Here is a 22145-nt window from a genome sequence, read left to right as displayed (position 1 = left end):
AGTGATAATGAGTAATAATCAATAACAGTCATGAACCCAAAGGAGGAGAATATGCGAAAAAAGAAAAGAATTTGGAATCGATTCTTTCCATTTTTTATTTGCTAGTTGCCTATTGACCGCACCTGATTTCCTTCGTAATTTCTATTTTTACTTGTAATTTCTATCATAATGGTTCGTAATTTCTATTTCCTATTACCATCATAATGATTTTCTCACACATCGTAAAATATAATATAATATAATAAAAATAAAAATAAAAATAAAAAATACTTTAAAAAGCTGGTCCAAGTATATGATTATTGTTATTTTTCAAAATATATTTTTACTTGAAAATATATTAAAATAATATTAATACTTTAAAATAATATAAAAATATTAAAAAAAAATTAAATTAAAATAGAAAAAATTTCAAGTTTTATTCAAAAACATTTTTAAAATTTAAAAACAAACAGTTCTATTCTGAAATCACACTCTTCTCCAGAACTAATCCTTGAATCAGCTTTGATATATTGAAATCATTTTAAGAGAAAATTTTTTTTTCTTGCAATTAACAACTTGTGCTTGCAATTTGAATGAGGTCTCATGGACTTCCTCCCTAAAGTTGTATAAAAATATAACTTGGAATGTCTTTATATTTCTAAATCCTAAATCATCAATAAATTTAAAATTAAACACCAACAGTATAATACTAAGAGATGCTTAATATCATTTACGGTTTTCGTTGTCTGTTAATAATTAAATAATCTTGAGTAAATAATTATAGTCAAATCTTTTAATTTATGGTACAATGATAAAAATTTAAAATTAAAAAATTTATTTTTTTTATGATCTCAAATTCAAATTCTGTGATTATTTATATAATAACAATTGAAAATTTATATGATTGTTAACTTTAAAGTTTTTAGAATTAGTTAAAGTGTGTGTAAGTTGGTCTAAATACTTATATTAATAATTAAAAAAAAAAAGTAAAAAGAGCAAGAAAAAAAAAAGCTATTATAACAATTTTAAAACCATTATTTTATTATTAAATATCTTCAACAAAAGGATGTTGTAATTAATTACCCTGTACACTACTGTATTAAAACAAAATCAAAATAACCTAACAAATGTTAATGAAAACAAAATTATATTATAATTTTAAATTAAAAAAGACACAGGGAAAGACAAGAACAGCAATCCTATTCTCCCTCATCATCTCTCTCTCTCTCTCCACTTTATTTCTCTTTCTCCCTCTCTCGCTGCGCCTCCACACTGTCCCCCCACCACCACAACCACCACCACATCACCGAGCTGGATTCTCTCTCTTCTCTCTTACGCATCTCCATGCGCCGCTGGTTCAGCGGTTTCGTTGATTAACCCCCTCCCCTCCCTCTGTAGATACCCTTACACACGACCACAACAATCTCCCCCCCTCTCTCGTGATTCGAAAAACGACACCGTTTTATCACTTCCAGGAGCTAGGGTTTTGAAACCAGATATCCATTTCTAGAAAAAAACTTGTAAATATTATTGTCGTGTTTAGGGATTTGGATGGCATTGGGAGATTTAATGGCGTCAAGATTCTCCTCACAATCACCAGTTGCTTTTGTATCGAACCATTATGATCATTATCCGTCAAGTCACGAAGATGATGCTATTGATGTAGCCAGAAGAGATGACAATAATAATAGTAATAATAATAGAGATAGAGATTCTGATACTGCTAGCACTAGTAATTACGGCGGAGGCAATGCCACGGCAAGCACCACCGCCACAACCACTACTAGTACGGCGTATTTGCCGCAGACTGTTGTTTTGTGTGAGCTTAGACACGAGGCATTTGAAGCTTCTGTGCCTACCGGTCCGTCTGATAGTGGACTCGTTTCGAAATGGCGGCCCAAGGACCGAGTAAGATACTGAGTTTTGATGTTTTGTGTTATTTTTTATGTTTTAGTATTTGATTGAATGTGAATGAGTTATAGTTTTTTCTGGGGCTTTTTTTGTCAGCTAGTCATTCTGGTGGATTTATGATTATGAAGAAAATTTGATCTTTTATGGTTGTTGTGTAGTTATTAAATGAAAAACACTTTTAAGAAAATAGTTAGATGAATAGATAATGGAACTGTTGAGGTGAGATGAAATTATTGTTTGGGTGGGGAAGTTTTACAGTAGTGTTGCTACTCGGAGGAATTGTTGTATCACACTGGCAATTGGCTAAATGTGATCACTGGAAACTGTGGTTTCTTGGTGGGTGGGGGTGGTTTGAAGAGGTTTTGATTCAATACAAATATAAATTGTGGCACTTGACATTTTCCGTAAATGTTTCATAGAGGTTGTCTTTTAAACCTGTGACATTTAACATGGCATCCCTGGAAATGAATTATAGTTTATAGAGAAGTACTATTTAGGGTTTTGCTTTATTGGTAGAAAGTGTATGCCATCAATTACTTGACATCATATTAGCTTAACAATTATACAAGGAAAATTTGGGTTTAGAAATCCTAATGTCAGTAAAAGAAACCGCTCGTCTGACCTTTGACGAGTGTTCTATGCTTTGTGAAATTTCCGAAACAAAGTGAGCCGAGGAAATTGAAATGCCAGTATCTTTTTTGCTTCTTCTTGACATTTTACTTTAGATGAAAAAGTCATATAACTTTCAAAATAGTAAAGAGATTTCAATACTCCTACAATGAGGGTTATCATTTTGACCATGTGACTGTTGGTTGGTCGTGCCCTGCATAGCTGACTGTCTGCTGGGAAACGAACATGTCTACAGAGCTCCTGAAGATCCTTGATTCAGTCTTAGCAGTCTTTTGATGAAAAGTTTGGATTTCTCTTTTGATTTTTATTTTGCCTTGAGCTTGCTTCTCTAGTTCTTAACTCTATCTGCTGCTATGGCCTAGCAAACATCTAATAATATTAAATGTGTGTTTGGAATTGGTGCTTTTGAGCTCAAAAAGACCAAATTTTTGGGGTGCTATTCCTTGCTTTGGGAAAACATTGAAAATTCCCCAAAGGCATCAATTTAAGCTTAGCATTGCTGTAAGATGGGATGATAGTGTACAATGAATTTCCTAATTGGTTTTGTTGCTTTAGGGCTCCCACAGGGCTGACCACCTCGTTTCCTAGGATTGCCATAGATTGTGGCAAATGCCACTAGATCTTGTGAATGAAACACGTGTATTAAGAATTGGGTACTGATTTTATTGCTTGGATGGATTAGAAGAAAATGATGCAGCAAAAAGAGTAAATCATATCCGAAATAGCTTCTTGAGAGAAAAATATTGAACGAGTTATTAACTAGGAGAAAAACTGCATGCATTTAGCAGTTGCATGTTGTGGGATGCCGTTGCCTCCACTTGCATTGTTCACAAAAGAAGTTTTTTTCTTTGTATGGAATATTTTTCTTTCATTGATAATGGCTAGGATGGTAATATCTAGGACATCATGTTTTTTGTACTTGGCTATATTTCTTATCATCTCCATGTTGTGCCACCACGGTAAATTTTTGTTCTAGATGCTTAAAAGTTATATCTTCACATGTACTTGTGATTGATTTAGCTCCCAACTTTTTGTGCAGATGAAGACTGGATATGTAGCTTTAGTTTTGTGTTTAAACATCAGTGTTGATCCTCCGGATGTAATAAAGATATCCCCTTGTGCCAGAATGGAGTGCTGGACAGGTGCACTTTGAGCTGCTGATCTCTCCTATTAGTTTTAAATATTTGCCTTCTCTCTACTCATGCTTTGTATGCTGCTTTCACTTAAGCTTTTGTTTTAATATTAGAATTGTGTGGTTTATAAACTTTTTTTTAGAAGGCCAATTGGTCAAAAGACCCTCGAACTTTTTGTCAAATCCAACTTGACCCCTGGCTTTTCCTTTTTTCGATTTTGGTCCCTCAAACTATCAAGTCAAAGCAGTTGATGATGGAGGCAGTAATTACAGCCATCTGTTTTTAACGAAGGTGGCCAAATGCTTTGACCTGATAGTTCGAGGGACCAAAATCAGAAAAACAAAAGTTAGGGGTTAAGTTGGTTTAACCAAAGTCCAGGGGCTCTTTTGACCAGTTAGCTTTTTAAGAAACTGTTGTGTGGTGCTTAACTTGTCTCTACTATTTGATTCTTTATCTTACTGTTGGATTCATATAGTTGTAATGCTTTGTTGGTTGTATGGAAGGAAGCAATGTACTAGAATCTGGGAGCGTACTGCAATTTTTCAACTACACAATTTAAATCCAATTTACTTTCCCATCATTTTATCTCCATGGCAAATAAGTGAAACATAATCAAGAAATGCTAAGAACAATCTCCTTTTATTCATGAATTTAAATCCTTCCTTTTGAGGTTCTAATTTCCTTTTTTCTTGGCAGATCCACTTTCAATGGCACCTCAAAAAGCTCTTGAAACAATTGGAAAAAACTTAAGCATTCAGTATGAAAGGTGGCAACCTAAGGTGAGGAAATTCTTGACACTTCTTTCTTTGAATTATAGTTCCATATATACTTACTTTGTTCATCTATTACAGGCTCGCTACAAGGTTCAACTTGATCCTACTGTTGATGAAGTGAAGAAACTTTGTAATACATGCCGAAAATATGCCAAGTCTGAGAGAGTTTTGTTTCATTACAATGGACATGGTGTTCCAAAGCCAACTACTAACGGTGAAATCTGGCTATTCAATAAGGTTTTACTTTTACTCCTTTAGTTGATGAGTGTTTTTATTTCAGTGCGACAGTAGTATTTTTAGACTTTTTTATATTTAACATGCTAAAATTTTTTTCATCACTGGTGTAGAGTTATACACAATACATTCCCTTGCCAGTCAGTGATCTTGATTCCTGGCTGAGAACACCGTCAATCTATGTTTTTGATTGCTCTGCTGCTGGGATGATAGTCAATGCATTTCTGGAGGTATTCAGCAATTGTTTCACTATAAGTTTCTTTCTATGCACCATTTTCTGCTGTTTCATAAAATTTGATCTCACAATTTGATTAATCTGATTCTAACATGGCTGTTACTATTCTTTAAATAGCTCCATGACTGGAATGCTTCTGGCTCTGCTGGATCCACGCGGGATTGCATTTTGCTTGCAGCCTGTGAAGCACACGAGACTTTGCCACAAAGTGATGAATTTCCTGCTGATGTGTTCACTTCATGCCTCACCACTCCTATCAAGATGGCATTGAAATGGTGAAGCTTTTATCTTTTTAGTTTTGATTGTTACAATCCATCCTTTCTTTTCCTTTCAGATAGCAACTTTCTGACGTCTGGATAAGGATTTCCATGTTTTTTCTCCTCATTACATTAGTTAGTGTTTTCTATTTATGTACCTTGTCTGTGATTATCCTCTATTCTTTTGTCGTCTGTTGACTTTACAAGGAATATTTAAATGTACTATGTTGAGTTGTCTTGATATTTGAAGTTTTCATATGGTTCGCTTCTGAAATGTTGTGGTAATTGATTATTTTTGTGGCAAGTACTTGTTAATCATTTGGTTTTCATCCATGTGCCCCAGGTTCTACAGACGTTCACTACTTTGTGACTCCCTTGATTACTCATTAATTGATAAAATTCCTGGCCGGCAAAATGATCGTAAAACACTTCTGGGAGAATTGAACTGGATCTTTACTGCAGTGACAGACACAATTGCTTGGAATGTTCTTCCTCGTGGTAGTTTCTTCTTAGTAAAAAATGATTTTTTGATTTTTCATTTGTGCACTTCCTCTGATTTAGTTCTTCATGTGTCTTTCTTTGTTACATGTAGATAACACTTAGTTTTACTCTGCAGATCTTTTCCAGAAGTTGTTCAGGCAAGATTTGCTAGTTGCCAGTCTGTTCAGAAATTTTTTGCTTGCTGAAAGAATTATGCGTTCGGCAAATTGTTCTCCAATTTCTCATCCAATGTTGCCACCAACCCATCAGCATCATATGTGGTATTGTAGGAAATACTTGTTTAGTCAGCCCTGCAGTGTGTTCACATATCCATTTATCACTGTTTCACTAAGGTTCAATGCAGGGATGCATGGGACATGGCTGCTGAAATTTGCCTCTCTCAGCTTCCATCTCTGGTTGAGGATCCAAATGCAGAATTCCAGGTTTGTTCCATTGTGGTACTATGCTACAATAAAATGGCATGAAATTTCTTCTGCCACAATTGTCATGTGCTTTTGGAAGACTGAATTTCTTTATTTATTTTTCATATTATTACCTTTTGTCCATCCAAAGCATAAAAATTTAATGTCTAAGCAATATGCCTTTCTTTTGATTCAGCCGAGTCCTTTCTTTACTGAACAACTGACGGCTTTTGAGGTGTGGTTGGACCATGGATCTGAACATAAGAAGCCACCCGAGCAGTTGCCTATTGTTCTTCAGGTGTGTGCCACTTAGTTCATGTTAATTTCAAGAAAATCACAAGTGGCTTTTTTTCCTTCTGTTAGTAATTACAAAAAACAAACTGGTAAAATGCTTTATATTAGGTTAGATTTTATCCACATCCGTGCCTGTAGTAGCTAAATTCTTTTCTTTTGTTCTTTTTTCTGTAACTATTATCTTCTGAGATCTTTTATTTATTCATATACAGGTTCTGCTAAGTCAATGTCATCGGTTCCGAGCACTGGTGCTTCTAGGGAGATTCCTTGATATGGGACGATGGGCAGTGGATCTGGTACTTGCTGATGAATTTTTTGGTGCAAAAGCTTTTTTATGAACAAGTGCTCATGGATTGGGGTTTTATTATCATGGCATGATTGACTTGGTTTTTATTTCTAGGCTTTATCTGTTGGAATATTTCCATATGTTTTGAAGCTGTTGCAAACAACAACACCAGAACTAAGGCAAATTCTTGTATTCATATGGACAAAAATTCTAGCGCTTGATAAGGTACATTTTCAAGGTCTTTTTAGCTTTTTTGACAAGTTGGTGCTTGTATGGTGTGCTATATTAAACAATATTTTGAATATTTTTGGTCTCTAGTGGTGGTTACTGGAGTAAAATACTCTCCACCTGTATTATAAATTAGCATAAGATGAAAGGGTGCAAATGATCATTTTTAGTGATGAAAAGAATTATCAAAAGGCAAGCTGCCAAGAAATGTTGAAATAATATTGTGTAGCTAAAATACTATTTTCCTAGTTCATAAGACTACAACATTGGCATTATTGTTCAAAGAATTACTTAGGCTGGAAATTTAACAACTATAAACTATATTTTACTGCCTTTAATTCCCAATTTTCTCGTGGCTATTATTCTTTTGTCAAAAGAATTTATCAAGGCTGGAAATTTTACCACTATTAGAATTACTTTCCATTTGATTTTTCTCATTTCTATAACAGTACATAAGAAGTTCTTTCTTGTGGATCTCAGTCATGCCAGGTTGATCTTGTTAAGGATGGGGGGCATACATATTTTATTAGGTTTCTTGACAGCTTGGAAGCATATCCAGAACAGCGTGCAATGGCTGCATTTGTTTTGGCTGTTATTGTTGATGGACACAGACGGGGCCAGGAAGCCTGTATTAAAGCTGGTTTGATTCATGTGTGCTTGAAGCACCTTCAAGGTTCAGTGCCAAATGACACACAAACTGAACCCTTGTTTCTTCAGTGGCTTTGCCTCTGCCTGGGAAAGCTGTGGGAGGATTTCACAGAGGCTCAGATACTAGGTTTGCAGGCTGACTCCCCAGCAATATATGCTCCTCTACTGTTGGAGCCCCAACCAGAGGTTTACCTTTTTATGAGTTTGTTATCCTCAGCAGTTCTTCTTGAGTTTGCTTATTTGTTGAACTACTTAATTACATAATCTATTCATTCCAGGTTAGGGCTTCTGCTGCATTTGCACTGGCCAACTTGCTTGATGTTGGGGGTGATGTCTGCAGGGATGGTGCTACTGGAGATGATGAGTGTGATGATGATGAAAAAATTAGAGCTGAAATTAGTATTATTAGAAGTCTATTAAGTGCTGTATCAGATGGAAGTCCTCTGGTCAGGGCGGAGGTTGCTGTAGGTATGTGTAGCTAACTATTAACATTTCTATACTTGATTGATTATGTTTTCTTTCTTTTAGTTTAGTGCCGGGAATATGCCTTCAATTGCAATTATCTTGTATAATACAGTTGGGGGCAGGTTAATAACATCAACTATCGCTGGCACCATAGTTAACATTTTGGAATTTAAAAGAATACCTGAAGTGCTACCTTCTCTTATCATTTTTTCTCAGCCCAATTTTGGTTATCATCTGTTCTGTGGGAATTTTTTTTCTTCTGTCAACAAATTAAAAATAAAATTTTTGGGCTTAAATTTATAATATTACATCCTCCAAAGCCAGTGAGTCTACTAACATGCTTGACAAAGCACACCAATTATTAAAGCTAATTATATCTCTGGTGGATCATCTACTTGATCCCTACTTTTCAAAATGACCTTTACAGGTTTTTGTACTCATAAAAGGCTGTACAAAGATTAGGAGGCAACATAAGACTTTTTCCCATGAAAAGCAATGTTGTTTGGTGTCTTTTTGCCTCTTCATGTCCACTTTGTTTCTTCACCAGTTCTGGGGCAAGTGTAGGGGTATAGATGTGTGGGGCAGTCCATATTTTTCCTCCTATTTCATGTTTGTTTTAGTGAGTCCCTGTGATTACAATTGTGAATCATGAATGAATTCAGTTCTCTTTGTGCAGCTCTGGCACGCTTTGCATTTGGCCACAAACAGCACCTCAAGTCAATTGCTGCCTCCTATTGGAAACCTCAGTCTAATTCTCTACTCAACTCATTACCTTCTTTGGCCCATATAAAAGCTACAGGTAGTGGACATGCCAACCCTAATCAGTATGTGCCACATGCAAGTATTGTTTCATCTCAATTTGGCCCTCTGACAAGAGTTGGTAGTGACAGCCCATCCGTGGTTCGAGATGGAAGGGCTTCCACTAGCAGTCCTACTACAGCTGGAATCATGCATGGATCACCATTATCTGATGATTCATCTCTGCATTCTGATTCTGGTATATTGAATGACATTGTCAGCAATGGGGAAATACTCCATTCAAGGCCAAAGCCTCTGGATAATGCATTATATTCCCAGTGTGTGCTGGCTATGTGCACTTTGGCCAAGGATCCTTCTCCACGCATAGCAAGCCTTGGTCGAAGGGTACTGTCGATTATTGGGATTGAACAAGTGGTGACAAAATCTGTAAATTCCACTGGTAGCAGTGGTCCTAAAACTTCATCTCCAAGTCTTGCTGGACTGGCTCGTTCATCATCATGGTTTGACATGCATGCAGGCAACTCTTCTCTTTATATCTTTTTACCATGATTGTACTGTCACTCCTAGCAAGTGATTGTGTCAGCTTATTTATCTGCACCTTTATCTTTTGATCTTCTCTAATCTTTAATTTTGGAATATTTTTGACAGGTCACATTCCTTTGACATTCAGAACTCCTCCTGTCAGTCCTCCACGATCAAGCTACTTAACAGGAATGCGTAGGGTGTGTTCTTTGGAGTTCAGGCCGCACCTTATGAATTCTCCAGATTCAGGATTAGCTGATCCTCTTTTAGCTTCTGTTGGACCTTCTGGAGGCACAGAACGCAGTTTGCTTCCTCAGTCAACTATCTACAATTGGAGTTGTGGTCACTTCTCAAAGCCGCTTCTCACCACACCGGATGATACTGAAGAAATATTAGTTAGAAGGGAAGAAAGGGAAAAATTTGCACTGGAACATATTGCAATGTGTCAGCACTCTTGTGTGTCTTTCTATTTGTTTTCTCTTATTTTATTTATTTATTTTTGTACGAGTTTTTGGTTGAGCTGATGAAATGTTCATTTTCTTGGCCAGCTGTTAGCAACCTTAATAACAGAATTGCTAGTTGGGATACAAAGTTTGAAACTGGTACAAAGACAGCCTTGCTGCAGCCTTTCTCTCCTATTGTGGTTGCTGCTGACGAGAATGAACGAATTAGGTAAGCAGTCTTAATTCAATACATCTTTTGTGGAGTATTATTTTTAGTTTCTCAGGGCTGTCTGTTTTGACATGCCAAGTATGGTCCCAGATTAATGACATTGTATGATGTCATGATTTCAAAAGTTGGGAAACTTGCATACATTGTACAATATGCCAATAGGAACTACTTCTCAGTGACTGTGGCTTCTTGCTTAAGTTCATCTTTAGTCCTGTTTATCCTGTTACCTTTTGCATCTATTAAGAACAATTCAGCATGTATTCTACCTAAATTCTACTGATACTACAAAAAGGCCTGGGCAAACAAAAACTGGAGTATGGATTCTTTTGTTTTTTTCCCTGGTGATAGGCTAATAATTTTTAATCTTCTCAGATATTGATCTCTTGAGTGATATGTGATGCTTGTTTCTTTGAAGGGTGTGGAATTACGAGGAAGCTACCCTTCTGAATGGGTTTGATAATCATGATTTTCCTGACAGAGGAGTTTCGAAGCTCTGTCTTGTAAACGAGCTAGATGACAGTTTGCTCCTTGTTGCTTCATGTAATGTTTTTTTACTGATTTTCAATTCATTTCATGGTGGCTAGACTGGTCCTTTATTAGAATGCTTGGAATCATTTTTGCCATACTTGTTTTTGCTGCAGCTGATGGAAATATACGGATTTGGAAAGACTACACTGTGAAGGGTAAGCAAAAGCTTGTCACTGCATTTTCTTCAATCCAAGGTCATAAACCCGGTGTGCGGAGTTTGAATGCTGTTGTGGACTGGCAACAACAATCTGGATATCTGGTACATGCTCACTTAAGTTTGTCTTTGGTACTGTTTTTATATTTGTAATGTGATGTTCATAATAGTTTCTTCTATTTTTAATGTTGCTTTCCTAGTATGCTTCGGGTGAGATATCATCCATCATGCTTTGGGACCTGGATAAAGAGCAGCTTATTCATTCTATTCCTTCATCATCAGATTGTAGTGTCTCAGCAATGGTGAGTTTTGTTGTTTCCTGGGGTTGTTTTTGAAAGTAGTATCATTCTTTGCTACAATAGATAATAGCAGAACTAAGTTAGAATTTATGAATAGTGGCAAATTTAAAACATTGTAGTTTTGAAGAGATTCTTTTGTTCTTTTGTTTATGGTGTGCTTGTGGATGTGAGAATGATTCAGGCACTTGTGTAATGAGAATAATAGAGCTTCTGATGGCATGAATATATCTTAAATAAATGTAAAATGGTTCTTTTCGCATTATTATTGTTATGATCTTTTGTACCTCATTTTTTCCTTTCTGATTATTATACTGTCCAAGTTTTATGGGGTAGGCTCTCATATAACACCACTGCTATCATTACTATGTATTAACACTAAGAAAACGTTATCATGCATGTACCTATTGGTGGTAAAATGCAGATGTGTGATTGGCTATAGGAGCTTTAACAAATACCTTTCTTCTCATTTGTGACAATGATGCTTGCTGGATACATTAAATGTTGTCTTACAGATTTTACCGTTGTCTTTTGCTGATGTTCAATTTTTAACTGATTTTGCTTGAGAGCTTTTCCCTATCCATCATAAATCGCGGAGTCAAAAGAAATCTTGTCAAGGTTTGTAGAAAGCTGTTTCCAACTGAATGAAACCCAGCCTTGGATCCAAAGTCTTGCTTCTCTGTTTTGTTCTAATTAGTGCTAGGTGTGGTTTTTTTTATTATTATTATTTTCAATTTTCTTCCCTCTTACTCCAGTATTCAAAATGTGTAATACCGTTACTCCATCTGATAAACCTTTTTCTCTTTATGGAATTGCTGTTGCAAGGAATGTATTGGTTTATTTTTTACTTAAACCTCAGAGCGGTGTTTTTAGAATGCTCCATAAACTTTTAGTTTACCCTGCCACAGGTTTCATCCATTACAATCATATAATAAAAATCATGGTGTATCATCTTGAATATGGATGATTTCTCCATCATGAAAACAAAAGGTAGAGGCCGCAAACCAAAAGGACTGTCCAGATGGTACACTCTTGGTGCTGCCCAACCATGATGGATAAATAGTTCATGTCCCTCCCAACAGTTCTCACCCTTGTAATTGTCCTTTATACATTCAATTGTTCCCCAGCTCCACAATAGGACCTCTGGTACATTATCTAGAGTGATTGAAAGTTTATGGAGGTCTCTTTTTTTTCTTTGTATTTGCATCAGCCTCATTAGGAATAATATAGCCTTCATAGTTGCCTGGCATAAAAGTGAATTGGTTTTCTCATGGAGTAGCATTTTAATGTGCTGCTCTGGTGCTTATCAAGGATTATTCTCCTTCACCACTTATTTGCATAGCAATTTGCTTCCTATAGCCAGTGACTAAACGTTGCAGTTCTTGGTACTACATGTTTCAATAGCATCTTCAAATTGAATTCATATGGATAAGGTTGTTTCATGCCCAACATTGGTTATTGGCAAAGATTATGTATGTAAATCGCAAATCTTGTCCAAATTTAAGAATGTTTATAATTTGTGTGCACTATTGTTTCTGCCACCATATCAAGCATCCACATCTTTAATTATCTTTTATTTACTGCTATTTGGTAGTTTATTTCATATCCGCTGTCATCACTTGTCAAATCTGTTGAATGATCTTCATTTATGTTTATCTGTGCAGTCTGCTTCTCAAGTTCATGGAGGTCAATTTACTGCTGGTTTTGTGGATGGATCTGTCAAACTCTATGATGTCCGAACACCTGAAATGTAAGCACTGCTCGTAAAGTGTTCCTCTGGCTCTGGCATGGCATAAATGTTTGCTTGTTTTTGACGTTTTGATAAGCTTGTTACTGTTGCTACCTTTTTCATGATAACAATCCCAAATTCAAATATACTGGTTCCTAATGCTTTACAGTGAAACAAGTAACGGGATTGTATATGATGGAACCTGTTTGGGATTTTATCATATGATGAAATATGTTAATCTTATTATAGACCAGACTATTCAGTAACTTATATTACTTTGCGTTCCCCTCTGTTTAACTGTAATCTTAGGCTTGTTTGTGCTACTCGGCCGCACACTGAGAATGTAGAAAAAGTTGTGGGGATTGGCTTTCATCCTGGGCTTGATCCTGGAAAGGTAACAATTGCACTTTGTGATATACTAGTTTGTTTAGACTGCTGGTGGATTTTTATCTTACCTTGCCACAATTCTCTTTCTCTCTTGTTTTCTTTCAGATTGTCAGTGCATCCCAGGCTGGTGACATGAAGTTCCTGGATATGAGAAATTATAGAGATCCCTATCTCACGATCAAGGCCCACAGGGGCTCGCTCACAGCTTTAGCTGTTCATAGGCATGCCCCTATTATTGCCAGTGGATCGGCAAAACAAATTATTAAATTATTCAGTCTAAATGGTGAACCATTAGGCTCCATTAGATACCACCTAACCATAATGGCCCAGAAGATCGGTCCTGTAAGCTGCCTCACCTTCCATCCTTACCAGGTACTCCTTGCTGCTGGTGCTACTGATGCTTTATTCTCAATCTACGCGGATGACAACACTCAAGCAAGATGAAAGCACACTCCTTTACTGGTTGACTATCATGTCGTAGTTTTTGGTGGCTGCACAAGCACTGAATGATTTGTTAATGTCACCGATGCTAGTTTATGGCTTCAATTTACCATCAGATGTGACGGTCGACCGTGCCAACACCTGTTTGCTGGAACACTGATTTGACGTCCTGAATCGCGTGCCAGATATTTCATTAGCCTCCGGTGCTGGGGGTCAGATGGTGAGAAGAAGTCCTGCATGGTGGGGGTGGGGGCAAAATGTGTGTAAATAGTTTCTTTTCCTGTGGTGTGTTCATTGATCCTTCCGTCTCCTTGTTCATTTTTATAAGCAACACGTGTCACTACATAATTGGAAGTGTTGCGAACAGATGTTGATAATCAGTTTATCATTCAATCCCAGAATATTTTAATAGGTTTATGGTTCCGTAGGCTTCTGTATAGCTTGTAATTAACTGTCGAGTTTGCCCCGTGAAAAATCCTCTTGTTTCAAGCATCCAGCAAGGCGTGTTATTGAGATGTTAAAGATAGGATGCCCCCCTCCCCTTGCATCATCTCGACCAAAAAATTAGAGTGATAAAAATGTCTTGCGGCGTTTAATATTCTGAGAAGAAGACGCGAAAGGTAAAAACTGGAACGGGGCCAAAAACATTCGAGGGGGAGCCAGTTGTACATATATGCGAAGAATATGTTTGATCACACCACGGAAGTTCTACCTCCACAAATGACACCTCGGAAGGAGAGATGAAGCCAGCGACAAGCTTCCAATGAAGAAACTGGCTGCTTTTCGCAATTCAGGTTAATTGAAGATAAAAACCACTAAATCCCACATCAATTTCATAGGCAATTGCTGAGATAACCAGCAGAAGCTACCCAAGAGTTGGATGTACGACCCATCAATGGGGAATGCAGAGCTATTATCGCCTCAACCTTCTTCGATACATCTAAAAATGAACCTTCTTACACACCCCAAACTGAAAGACCACACAACAGGCATTAGCCATATTCACAAAGATATATCCAGTTTGTTCACCCTATTCCCCACCAACATTTCACTTCCTCCCACCCACCATACTTTCGCCAGATGATCCTGACAAGCTTGGTGGTGTGCTGCTAGTCATTTTATACCTTCCATCCGCATTTCCAAGAACATTTAGATCTTCAAACAACCTGTATGGGGGAACAAAGGACTGCTTTTGTCCTGGAGCTGCAGGTATCCTAGAGGCGGAACTCATCCAAGGATTACCATTCATGGTTGATCCATTGCCTGCTTTTGTGGGAAATGAGTTAAATTGTTGCACAGGTCTAGCAGCTTGCACTGGTGTATAAGATGCAGTTTTGTTGGCTTGGGGAGATGAAAGCATACTATTTGTAGCAGACATGTGATTTTGGTTGCTGAGATGACCAGTTGTAGCTGCCCAGGGTGGAGGTGGGTAGCAAGACAAGTACCGAGGATGTTGCAACTGGAACTGAGGTTCTAATTGTGGTTGAGATTGGGGCTGCAAGTACAGCTGAGGCTGAGGCTGAGGCACTGCTTTCTGCTGGGGTTGAGGTTGCAACTGTTGAAGTGGTTGAGATGGAGGTGGTAAATGGTGCTGCTGAGTTTGAGGCTGGGCCCATGGAACGACATAGCTGTTGTATGGAATGGGCCCATGGTTTACAGGATACGTTGGAGAAACAAACGGATAACCTTGTATATTGGAGGAAACATGTATTTGAGGCATGGTTTTGGAGACTGGAGGGGTGTGAGGGGAGGTTGATGTTGACAAGGTGAGGCTCAAAAGGTCAATCATATCCTGCTCTTTCATGGTTCTTACTGGTGCAGGTGGTTCAGGAAGAGCCAGAGCATTGCATGGGGACGAGGTTGATGCAATGGGCACGCCAGCATCCAACGGCACAAGAGCCCCGTTTGTTCCACATGAGCTGTGAGATGACATGGAACGTGTTTTGGAATGCCTGTGTTCACAGAACAAAACAAGTGCAATTACTGCTTCGAGATAAACCAAAGACTTTGTAAACACCCATGATGCAGAGCATGAACAATGGAAACGGATAAATAATTTGTAAGATCTCCATAAAGGTTGGCCAGCTACCAAAGTAAAATAAATTGAGTGGTCTTTTATTCACCAATTACTGCTCCTGTCGCTCCACATACTGGCCATAGTTATGGTCAAGGTTTATTTCCCACCCCGTGATTGCTTTACGATGGGTTCCGTAGTGGTAGAACTGCTATCTCCCTTGTGTATGTAATGTGAAAATAATTTAATAGTTCAGGTCACCAATGAAAAATTATATAAGATTATTTTCATAAGCATGAGCTACCTCCGAGCTAGCTGTGCGAAGCCATCCTCCTCTTCATCCTCTTCATCTAGAGCGCTCCTTGTCACATTAGGAACTAGTGTGGTGGAATTAGTTGTAGATCTTGGGCTGGCATCCCTTGCTTCAGTTGGCTTGATGTCCGAGGACCATCCTTCACTTGGTTTGGCGCATAAGCTTGTAACTTGAGTTGGCATTGGAGAGCCAGAAGCAATAGCATCATGTTTTGCAAGCAAGATTTGCATACTGTCATTTAGTTCAAGACCCTTACCAAGAAGTTCCTCGTCCCTGCATCATGACCAAGGTACTTTCAGATATTCATACACCAGACTGCATGGGATCATCAGACACATGCATGGAGAAACAAAGGCAAGCATACAGTTACCAGTCTTATATCAAAAACTCATTTTCAGCAAATAGACATCTAACGAGTAACTGACCCAGTTGTAGCTAGCATCTGCATCAACTTTTTCTGGTTCGACCGACACCGGTCGACAAGATCAACTATCACTTCATCTTTTATAGCCTGAGAAGACAAGCAGGACCACATCTCAAATATTTTCCTCAATTGTTTTGCTAAGGTAAAAAGCTCACTGCACATACCTCAAGGTTTCCAGGGTTAACAGCTTGCAGCATATCATTCAAGAGCTCCATAACATCCCACATGGAATCCAAGCCTGACAAGCTATGATAATTGAGAAAAATATCAGTCAATACAAAACATGAGATTTGGCAATTTTGAGAATACATCATAGACAAATACGTGTAAACCAGCGGTTGATCCTAACCTTAAGCCTTCAATCTCTGCAGCCATTGTTTCATCAAGTCTTCTAGAAGAATTGCTAGGCGTTCCATAACCAGGTTGGGTAAGCCTCAATGTTGGATTGGATGCTGGTGGTGTAAATATTGGAGCTGCATCTAATGATCGCTGGGGAAATTCAACTCCAGCACGCTGCCATTCGCACAACCCATAACTAAAAATTAATTTTTCTGTATAGATTCCATGTAATATGGCATGATTTGTTAATTAACTACTATGAATGAAAAAACTTTTGATCTGGCTGTCATAAAGGCATGTAAGCGCATATGAGCAATATTCCATCCAAAGGATTTGGCTTGCATCTCATTTGAATGCAATCATCTATAGCATCATTTGATAGCACTCTTATTATGAATCATGCATTGTTTTTAACACGGATCAAATTAAATCAAGACCATATCTTTCTAGCAAAATTAAATTAAAAACCAAATTAAAAAATTGACAGCGCACTGCAATCCACAACAATATTTGGTTGGATACAAAACCTATAATTATGTTTAGATCAGGGGCTTATCAGTCTAGCATTCAATGATTATTGCCCCACTTCCAAAGTCAACTGAGTAAAAATTTCATGCAAGAGTTGGCACACACACTGAACCCAGCAAGAGCACATCAAATAAAATAATAGAATATTTTAGCGAGATACTTGCCCTTAATTCCTCATATGCCCAATAATACTGAGGATGCTTTCCTCCAGGCCCACCAAATGCCTCTTGCCACGAATCAAGCAAAGCCAGAATCTTATCTCTCACATGCATATCTGTCTGCACAACCATTTAAAATATGTGTTAAGTTAAGATGAGGCTTCCCCCAACCTAGCCCCTTTTTTGTTTTTGATGAAGAGTGAATAGATGAGAAAAATAAAAACATCAAGGTTTCCACTTTCTCATGAAAAATCAACCACGTTCAATCTTATTTGAGATCAATGGAGGCCTCGGACAACATAACTGGGAATTTTTTGACATCAAAACCAAATAGCTCATTGAGCACTGTGGTTTTTATGGCAATAAGTGGCAATCATATCAAAACAATTTATCTGTTATCCTAGTTAAGATGGGCCAAAACTTTTGCTTATACTACTCTTAAATAATCCCGATTACGATTTCTCCTGAAATATTTTGGCTGGCCTAGTTAAAAGGTTTGAGATGAACAATCATTGCTGGAATTTCCATAAAACACACAGCATAACAATGTATCAATTGCAAAACACAAATGGTTCCACCTCTTTAATGTATATGCAAAACTCCATTTGACTATTAGACATTCTACTGACATTTATCCTTTTGGTTGCTGGAGTTCAGAATTTAACATCTTGAAAACAGAATGGCTACAGAATTACAATTACAAAGGATTCTAAAGAAGGGAATCATATATACTGATTTCTAACACATATTAAAAAAGAAAAAAAATTCTCTACAGAAATGGTAAAATTGTGGATAATTACTTCTAGCAAGAATTCAAGGAGTTACCTTCTTCTTTATGATTTTCACCATTTCCCCCAATACATTCTTTTCAGCAATTTGAAAATGGACATAATCACCACAGTTCTTCACCATTGTCTCCAAAAGCTACAGAGAAAATTTTGCACTCAATTAATCAAACCCAAAAAACCAGAAAATAGAAGAAAGAAAACTTTATAAACAACAGAGCTTCCTCGAACGCCAAATAGATAATTCAAATCCATATTTTGGTGCAAAAATCAAAAGAATTTCACATTCCAAAACACACATTTGAATTCGACAAAACCATAATCGAAATAAAAGAATAAAAAAAAAACATAGAAAAATTAGTGAATTCAAGAAAACAAAAGACTACCGTCAAAGCGAGTAGTTGGACTTTAGGGCTCTTGTGCTGCAACCTTTTCTTCAAAGCTTTCACTACATCTTTGGCTTGCCTGATATATATATAAATAATAATAAATAAATAAAACCTCACCAAACAACACAACATAGTGTGTAAGAAAACCCCAATTAAAGAAAAAACATCATTTCTTCTTATAAATTATTTCTCATAAGATTAAAATTCTTTCCGGAAAAACAAAGCATACTGATTAACCGATAACAAATAAGTAAGCTTCAATTTCAGTTACAACACCTAAGCAGAATCTTTAACACGTACGTATACGTATAAACATACGTATACAAATGCACAGGATAAAAAAACCCACCTGTTATCAAAACGTAAAATTCTGAATAAAAACATAAAAGAGTTAAAAAAGAATAAAAAAAAAAAAGGAATTACCAGTGATGAGAATTAACGGAGTCACAAATATCAATATTCATGGTCCAATCAGGACCGATTAAAAGATCGCTTGTTGCTTTATCAACGGCTACTGTTGCCGAAGAAGACGAACCCAAACCCATCCCCATAGCAAGAGCCATCAATCTCTCGCTTTCTTTACTTGTGTTTAGCTCGTTTTCTGGGAGTGTTGTTTGACGACAAAATGGAAGGTGACAGTGATGATGATGATAAAAAGAAAGTCTCTCTCTTTCTTTCTCTTATTAATTATTTTCTAGTTTGGCAGGAAAGAAAATCAATCTAGGCCTCCTTGGTTGTTTTCCTTCTCTCTTTCTTTCTTTATCTGGGTCACTTCTCATTGATTTTCTCCCCTTTCTTTTCATTATTTTTTGACTCGCCATTTTCTTTCAGCCTTCTCTTCGCGGAAATTTCGTTTCTTTATTTCCTTTCCTTTTTCTTATTTCTTCTTATACATTATTTTATTAGTTGATAAACAAATTTCTTTAAATTAGAAAAATTGTCTTATATCATACACAGAAATATCATGTATTTACATTTATTTTCCTTAAAAAAGGAGAAAGGAATGATACAATATTTGTGTTTTTGTATGTTAGAATAGAGAATAAAGCATGATTAATGGCTTGTGTATGCTAGAATAGAGAATGAGAATCTGATCCTGCCTTTTGCTAATTTTATTTTAGTTTTATAGACCAAACTTTTCTTTTTCTTTATTTTTCTGCCCTTTCTGGGTGTTCTTTTTATGATTTTGAGTTTATTTATTTTTGTTTTATATTTTTTTATTTTGAATTTTATATTTTAATTTGGGAAAGAGAAAAGTCGTAGAATGGACAAAAATGACTATCAGAGGTCAGAATCAGCAGGGTGGGGCTTTGTCTGTTAAAGAAAAGTGGAGGTCAGTTTTGTCATGCAACCCCCCAAATATGGATGGTCCCAAAATTTTCTTAGAATTCTTAGGGATATTGCCAATACGAGACATTGAAGTGAAAAGACAGCATACTGTAACATAGGATTGTTTTGGCTGTTTCTAAGCAGTTCGGTTCTTGTAATAAAGTTCATTTATGACTAGCATCCTTTGTGAGGCTGTTTGGAGCTTGCCGGTGATTAAAAAATAATAATCTCCAATTAGCAAAATAAAAAAATACACATGCTTTTCTAACATATTTGCATCCTTTGTGAGGCTGTTTATTATAAAAAAAATATAACCCGTTTTTTTATATATATAAATTGCTTGAACGCCCCTGTCATGACCCCTCAACTCTTGAGTGGTGTTTAATTTATTTCAGCCGTTCATAGGTATTAATTTAGTTATTCTTTTAGCTAATCGAACAACAGACTAAGAATCCATTTATATCAGATTTTATCAAAAAAATAAAAGAGAAAAACAAACCAACCTCTTTCATTTTTTAAAATATTCTAGTATTAGTTTAAATGGAAGAGAGGAATTCGAACTCATAATCTCCTATTTCAAAAATAAATAAATAAATAAATGACTTCTGATTATACAATATCTTAATAGAATGATGTTAAATTACCTACAACTCTAAAGGAATCGGGATTTCTTATAGTGCGTCCCTGTCTTCTTCTTCTCTTCTTTTCATTTTCAAATGTTTTTCTCCTTTCAATTACATTCTGCAATGGTCGAATTAGATGGAATTAATATTGAAATTATGGTAGAAGTAATACATCAAAAGAAAAGGGGGTCATACGGTAAGACACAAAGATCAATAAATTTGATTCAAAATTCTTGTCAATGTTTATTTTCATCCATAAATTCATTTCTAGATGAATAAGACTCTACAATTATTAAAAAGAGAAAATTATTAGTTATCATGATTACAATCATAAAACTAATCAAGTTTAGTGTTTAAATATTTCATTCGATTCAAGGAGTTGGATGATGTTTATTATTAACATTTAAATTGGCTGAAAAAGTAGATTGAGCTTTGAAATATTTGAGGTTTTTGGTTGATTTTTTTATTTTTAACTTTTTTTTGAAAATTTTAAGGGCACATATAAGTTAATTGAGTTATGTATGTTGTTTTTCATATGTTTTCAAGTAAAAAAATCAGTTGAAAAATGAGTAGTATGATTCAAAAAACTAAAGGATATTTTTTGCTATTTTTCCGGCCACTTGATTGCGGAAAGCTAGGCAAGCAAGCAATGAGCTTGCTAGGCGTTGAGCTAACCTTTTTATGTTTTTTTTATTATTATTATTTTTTGCATTGGAAAACAAATAGTTACCATGCTAATTGACATATTTTTTTAAATATTTTGATATTTTTTTAATTTACTTTAACAATCATAAAATATATTTTTTAACAGAAATAATGATTCCAGTTTAACACTTTGCATTCACTAATATAAACAAAAAAATATGTTAATAAGAAAATTAATTTTGGACTTAAGAAATAGATGTTTTGTGATTATTTCAAATGACTTAGATTAAAAAAATATATTGTTCTATAATTAGATAAAAAAAAATGAAAAGGTATATGCGATATGAGATTAAATATCTTAATATACTTCTTTATCTTAACTTCTCGACTCATTCTTTGGTTTAAATAAATATATTTATTATTATTTATTAACACATATAATTATTAAATTATTTTATTGAATGACCATATTAATCTTACTTTGCAATGAAAATTTATCTTGATGAAATAAAATTTCAAAACAAGTATATTTTTTAGTTTAATAACAATGCAAACAAATTATCCGAAAGCTGAATATTTTTTTTACATTAAAATTTTTTATGTCTTTCTACAGTGCAGGTATGTAGGCTAGTATTAACTAAGAAAAAACTTAAAAGAATATACACGAGTAATTTCATTAGTAATATCCATTATTGAATCTCACATTAAAGTTATGATTTTTAGAATTTTCTATATCAATATAAGTCAGAGTATTCTTGGAAATTAGTTTTGATGGAAAATGATTTATGTTTCACATTATGATCTAATATAGTTGAATCTAGACACAAATCTGCTCGTTTAAAATATTTAAAATCTGATTAGTATACTCCTTATTGTTCGTATAATAATAATAATAATAATAATAATAAATCTGATTAGTATTAGTGATAAAACTGAAGCGGGTATGCCACCTTAAAACAACAAAACGATTACGGTTCTTAAGGTGGAGAGAAGGAGAATAGCTTGATTTGTATCCACAATGTTTTATATATATATATATATATATATATATATATATATATATATATTCTAATTTGATTTAAGTTAAATAAATAAGTGGGATTAGACCAAATAATATATTTTTGATGAACTCCAT

At 35.6% G+C, this 22145-nt stretch overlaps 2 protein-coding genes across 3 annotated transcripts; one reads left to right on the top strand and one right to left on the bottom strand.

Moving 5' to 3' along the window:
- Nucleotides 1-1152: 1152 nt before the first annotated feature.
- Nucleotides 1153-13886, top strand: LOC118048147 (regulatory-associated protein of TOR 1). 2 transcript variants are annotated; one of them, XM_035057721.2, is made up of 23 exons: nt 1153-1887; nt 3560-3662; nt 4350-4432; nt 4505-4663; nt 4774-4890; nt 5013-5170; nt 5496-5650; nt 5769-5913; nt 5997-6075; nt 6251-6352; nt 6561-6644; nt 6749-6859; nt 7343-7696; nt 7789-7978; nt 8652-9251; nt 9383-9700; nt 9805-9928; nt 10344-10468; nt 10570-10715; nt 10811-10912; nt 12571-12656; nt 12945-13029; nt 13128-13886. In XM_035057721.2, the coding sequence occupies exons 1-23, from the start codon at nt 1531-1533 to the stop codon at nt 13464-13466; spliced, it is 4122 nt and encodes a 1373-aa protein (XP_034913612.1). In that variant the 5' UTR covers nt 1153-1530; the 3' UTR covers nt 13467-13886. The 2 variants fall into 2 exon arrangements, with proteins under 2 accessions (XP_034913612.1, XP_034913611.1); XM_035057720.2 differs by having other exon boundaries at nt 9383-9712.
- Nucleotides 13887-14084: 198 nt separating this feature from the next.
- On the bottom strand, nt 14085-19301 carry LOC118048148 (TOM1-like protein 6). The gene is made up of 9 exons (XM_035057722.2): nt 18837-19301; nt 18411-18489; nt 18065-18163; nt 17246-17359; nt 16564-16727; nt 16379-16460; nt 16216-16301; nt 15782-16063; nt 14085-15415 (listed from the first exon to the last, which is right to left on the bottom strand). The coding sequence occupies exons 1-9, from the start codon at nt 18974-18976 to the stop codon at nt 14512-14514; spliced, it is 1950 nt and encodes a 649-aa protein (XP_034913613.1). The 5' UTR covers nt 18977-19301; the 3' UTR covers nt 14085-14511.
- Between the last annotated feature and the right edge of the window lie 2844 nt (nt 19302-22145).

This window comes from Populus alba, chromosome 6 (assembly GCF_005239225.2).
Source record: "Populus alba chromosome 6, ASM523922v2, whole genome shotgun sequence".
Classification (NCBI taxonomy): domain Eukaryota; kingdom Viridiplantae; phylum Streptophyta; class Magnoliopsida; order Malpighiales; family Salicaceae; genus Populus; species Populus alba.
Note: the sequence above shows the minus strand (reverse complement) of the source record. Positions and strands in the feature narration are given on the sequence as shown.